Source organism: Arachis ipaensis, chromosome B06 (assembly GCF_000816755.2).
Source record: "Arachis ipaensis cultivar K30076 chromosome B06, Araip1.1, whole genome shotgun sequence".
Taxonomy (NCBI): domain Eukaryota; kingdom Viridiplantae; phylum Streptophyta; class Magnoliopsida; order Fabales; family Fabaceae; genus Arachis; species Arachis ipaensis.
In genome coordinates this window covers 126,255,341-126,260,371 of record NC_029790.2, presented here as the reverse complement: position 1 = coordinate 126,260,371, position 5,031 = coordinate 126,255,341, and the positions used below count along the sequence as shown (strand labels likewise).

The 5,031-nt window shown below is 34.1% G+C and overlaps 1 protein-coding gene across 2 annotated transcripts; it reads right to left on the bottom strand.

Moving 5' to 3' along the window:
• On the bottom strand, positions 217-3,790 carry LOC107605261 (putative zinc finger protein CONSTANS-LIKE 11). Of its 2 annotated transcripts, XM_016307076.2 has the most exons (5): positions 3,514-3,720; positions 2,307-2,381; positions 1,245-1,754; positions 951-1,097; positions 217-654 (listed from the first exon to the last, which is right to left on the bottom strand). In XM_016307076.2, exons 3-5 carry the CDS (start codon positions 1,728-1,730, stop codon positions 565-567), a joined length of 723 nt encoding a protein of 240 aa, XP_016162562.1. In that variant the 5' UTR covers positions 1,731-1,754; positions 2,307-2,381; positions 3,514-3,720; the 3' UTR covers positions 217-564. The 2 variants fall into 2 exon arrangements, with proteins under 2 accessions (XP_016162562.1, XP_016162561.1); XM_016307075.2 differs by lacking the exon at positions 2,307-2,381 and having other exon boundaries at positions 3,514-3,790.

The window sequence follows — 5,031 nt, the reverse complement described above, 5'->3', positions numbered from 1 at the left end:
GTGGCTTAATTGTATGGTTTACTTTAATATGACAATAACGGTGCGTTCAGGTGCGAACAATCTAAACAAGATCCTCTCGTGTACAAAGAAGTTTGATAAGAAAGACTATAAAATTTGAAAGGAAAAAATAGGTCCGTTCAGTTTGGCATGAGACTAAAGTTTGAATATAGAGTTAAAGACCATGAAGTCAAACTAAGAATACAGACATTGACAAAATAGACGAAAAAAAATGGCATATCATTATACATAATTGAACATGATACACTCCTCTTTTCCCTTTTATTCAACAAACCTATTTACAGATGAACAAGGAAGATCACTTCCGTAAAAAAAAAAAAAGGCTATTACAGTAGATTGAGAGTTGAAAGTGAACTTCCCCTAAGGAGTTTTATGGAGGTTCGGTCTTATTCAGCCATCTATATCTGTTCAAGTTAATAATACAAACTCCACTAAGTCTACCATTATACGCACATATTCTATTAATAAGCTCTTCTCTTCTTGATCCGATATAGATGCTTGGTTGATGATTTTCCTAATTGCTTCCATCAAAATCAGGGTTAAGATTCATTGCCTCTTTATGTCGGATTCTTCCGTCTTTGCAAACCTTCCGCGGATTCTTGGCTGGCTGTCGGCGAGTGCCTTCCTGCAAGCATACTGGAAACAAAAGCAAATTATAGTGTCAATGGAATTATGCATGATTAAAAAAAAAAGTTTGATGCCTGTTAAATTACTTAAGCTATGTAAATAATTGGTTTTGACAACTAGTATTTCTACATTGTTTAACCCTCATTCTTTTTTCTTGATATTGCCACCTTACCTAGTATTTCTTATACAATCTTACAAAAATTGAAGGCACATGTGATGTGAGGCAATCCAATACATAAGAATTTTCAAGGCATTTGCTTGTGAAATTCTTAATTATCAAAATGGCGGCAAAACTGAAAAGTTACCTTAATCTTCCTTCCAAAATTTCTCTTTGTCTTCTTGTTTCTATATCTCGAGAGTTTTTCTTGCCGTTCCTCGCTGGTGCAGTTGCTAAGAAGAGAAGGCCTATCATGGGGAGATTGAGCAACATTCATGTTTCCATTACCAAGTGTCTGTAAACAAAAAATGCATCAATTTGTTAATTCTAAGTGATCAATCAGATTAAGGTAATTACAGAATTCCTTTATAGCAAACCAACTGATAAGAGATGAATTGATTGAAATTCTTTATTGGTCTTGTTAGGTCTTGAGCCTACTAACCTTTATATCTCCCTCACTAAATGCTCGTCGCATGCCATAAACCTCATTGAAATCAATTCCAGGGAATTCTAGAAAAGTAGGCTTCATGCCAACAGAATTCATCCAATCCATTGCACTCAAGCTTCTAGAACTGACACTCTTGGCCAATGGCACATCAGGAATTGGTTTATTTTCTTGAGTGAAACTGTCATCTACATTCAGAGCAGGAATATTGATTTCCAATATATCAGACAGCGGTGACTCTATCGCTGCCTTCTCTATGAGATCCTTTTTGCACTCGTAGAACACCTCACTCAAGAGCTGATTATCGTTCTGAAGAATGTCGATGTCCTGAGATTCTAGACCCTGTGAGGATACATCTTCCCCGCAAGATATCATTGAGATGGCTGCTGCAGTCATTGGATCCACATCTATCAGTGGTTCTTCTATGATAGGTTCCGGTGCTTTGAACAAATCTCCTTCTACTAACAGATCATACTCTGTCATTGCTGAAGATTGAGCAAGGTCACTCTGCATCAAACACAAGGAAACAAAAAGTAAACAACAGATAATTCAGAAACATAATATGTATAAATTTCAGCTTTAAGATAAAAAAGATTAAATACAGAAGATATCAAACACTTAATATAAACATAGTGGCAGTAAACATCATAATCAATGTATTATTAATGTTAATAGCAATTTAAGTGTGGCCCTCCACAGCCGCAACGAAACACAATGAGCAATTCAATGGTGCTTAATCTGAGGTCAATAATGATCATTTTTCTTTAATACTTGTTATAAATAAAAACAGGAAGAGCAATCAAAATAAGAAAAAAGAACAGAAAGAAGACCACTTGTATTGTGAGTCATATTTGTGTGTGTCCCTGAGCCAATTACTAAATAGTTTTATTGTATTATTAAGTATGATATATATAGTAGCGAAACTACAACATAACAGAAGCCTTGCATCAACAATGAAAAGGGCACAAATTCAGCTGAGACCGTCACACGGGGAAAGGAAGAGCGAGAAGCAAGAGAAGAGATCAGATCAAGTTTTTATTTGAATTGGAATTTAGTTACATGAGTGCTAGTTCAAAGATCATCATGCTTCACCCCCCAAAAGCTGTGACTTTGAATGAGTCCATGTGTTGATGGCTGAAAACATTGAAACTAGCATCAGAGGAACATGCCCATAGCTTCAGGTATCTCATTATAGGATCAAAATTTTTGTTAACAATTTGGAGGGAAAATACTAAAATCTTTTCACCATATCTGTCACTTTTAGTTCTTTGATACATTAAAAAGTGTACCAAAACAAAATTATATCTAAATACATTGATTTATTAAAATATAAAAAAATAAAGAGCAACAGTAATAATAATAACCCGGAACTAGTAAATAAATGAATAAAGTGAACAAGTATCAAAGTATCTTAAGCTTGAGACTAAAGTGTTGTTTCAAACTTCAATGACCAAAACACTAATCCATGTCATTTTGAAAGTTGAAACAACCCCACTTACTAATAATTTTTAAGTACTTTATTTATTTGTTTATTACTGACTTTATTATTTTAAAATTGTGTAGTGCAGAGAAATAGAAGCAAACTAGCATGATAATCGCCTCCTTTCTCCTCCAACTACAAAATTTTAGTGCGAGACAAAGCCATGATGAAGCTATTAAGTTGAGCATAAACTAGTCCTTTTCCTCTAACCCTTTTCTTTATCATTGCCATAAAGAAAAAAGAGAATAATAATAAAAGAACTTTAATTTTTTCCCCTTCAATCAACCTCCCTCAGTGCGGCACAAAAAGACAAGCCCCACTATGAGTTCACACTTCATCCCCAAAAATATTAAAATTAAAATTTAAAAATAGAAGAAAGAAAGAAATTGCACAGAACACGGAAGTATCACAACTAATAACACTTTCCATCAATGCTTCTTTTTTTTTTCTTTTTTTTTGTAACACTTTTTCCAGATCCAGCATATAAAAGCCAACTCCAGCTGTGAAAACATTCTGAATGAGATGGTGCGAACGATCAAAACGAAATAATAATAATGATAAAAAAAAACATGGTGTTAAATAAATAAATTGACAAAAATTAAATAAGTATCAACTACTCAATTTTCTTCTCATCAAACTTAGTACTATGAATCAAGCAACTCAATTTTGAGATTTCAATTAGTTCATGCAAGTAGAAGAGCTCATTAGGTCAAATGCAGATGAAGCAAGCGGTGCTGAAGAAAATTGAACAAAGTAAAAGCATTAATAAGAGAGTTATATAGGTACCATTGAATCAATGGATTTCTGGTTCATGCAATACTCCTCAAGCTGTTGAAGCTCTTGAGAGAAGTTCTGCAAATACGGGAAGAAAAGACCAGTTTCTGCATACATTTTTTCTTTCTTTCTTTCCTATTATTTTTATTTTGTCTTGGAAAATCTAAGCTTCAGTGAGAAAAGAAAGAAGAGGAAGAGAATGGAGAGAGCAGCCAAAGTGTTTGAGATTTTAAGAGCTTTGATGATTATGAAGACTTAGAAAGAGAGAGAGAGAATTTAATGATTTATATATGTGAAAAAAAATTGAGGGGAAAAGTGATGTAAGGAAATACTAAATAAAGACAAAAGTAGGAAAAGGACACTATCATTTTTATAATGCAGTGACCCCATTTCTCTTGTCATTCTCATAAAAGATATGCTTTTTCTTTTTCTTTTTTTTTTTTATTAAATAGTAGTGAGGACTGAGGAGATATATTATTTTGGAGTATTATAATTGCAAATTGGTGCACAGAATACGATGAATTGCACCAAAGGCAGTGTCAGTGTACTGTATCTGTGGCCATGTTGTGGGGTTGGGTCCTCTTTGGGACTCAACAGTAATCATCACTCATCTTTCCCACTCATAGGCGGAAACAGTTTTCTCCCAAATATTTTTTTTTTCTTTATTAGAGATGACAATGGCTCTATGTAGGGGGGAGATTCTTCTCCCATCCCCTGTCTTCTGTTCTACTTTGATAAAAGTCATAAATCGCTTTTTGTCTCTATCTCATTTTTATTTATTTCCTTTTTCAGAAAAAAAAATTAGATGCATGCGAGTATTGATAAATATTAAACTTTAAATTTTTTAATGTGACTTTAATAAAATATAATACAATTTAATTAGATATGTCTAGTTCAATCCGATAAGAATTTCGGTCTGACTATGGACCACCGATCCGACGGGACACTCGATCCGAATTTAAGGGTGACTCACTCGCTACCTCACGTTCTGCTGGAAAAATTTGGACAGCTAGTAGAAATTTTTAGACAGATGAATCTCAAACAGTAAAAGAGAAAAATAAGGAGAGGTCTAGACAGAACTTCTTGTCCTAACAACACTCATACAATCAGAAATAAGAGAATAAACTATAGCAAGAAGAGGGGTATCATATATATGAATTCCTAACAATAGACTCTGATCCTGCTTAAACAGACAATCAGCTACCAAATTTACTTTTCAAAGGTTGTGACGCCAATTAATCTCCTGTATGTGGCGAGACAAAACAAGGATATCTTGGATTAGGAGGAAGCAGGGATGATTAGACGAGCACCCGTTCTTAATCATGTTGATAGCCATATGAGAATCCGATTCTATAATAATGTGATTCAATTCATTTGCCATAGCTAATTGCAACCCTTTTATCACTGCCCATAATTCAGCATGCATTATGGAACAATTTCCCAGATTGCAGGAGGAACCTTTCACAAATCTTCCTAAGGAATCTCTAAGAACGCCACCGCAAGCTGCATTGTTGTTATGATTATAGAAGG

Bases quoted from the DNA above. Each gene is read 5' to 3' on its own strand.
- LOC107605261 (XM_016307075.2), bottom strand. From the start codon at position 3,618: ATGTATGCAGAAACTGGTCTTTTCTTCCCGTATTTGCAGAACTTCTCT. The intron at 1,098-1,244 runs GTTAGTAGGCTC...TTTTGTTTACAG, and splicing joins TTAGTGAGGGAGATATAAAG to ACACTTGGTAATGGAAACAT. The intron at 655-950 runs GTAACTTTTCAG...TTTTGTTTCCAG, and splicing joins ATTTTGGAAGGAAGATTAAG to TATGCTTGCAGGAAGGCACT.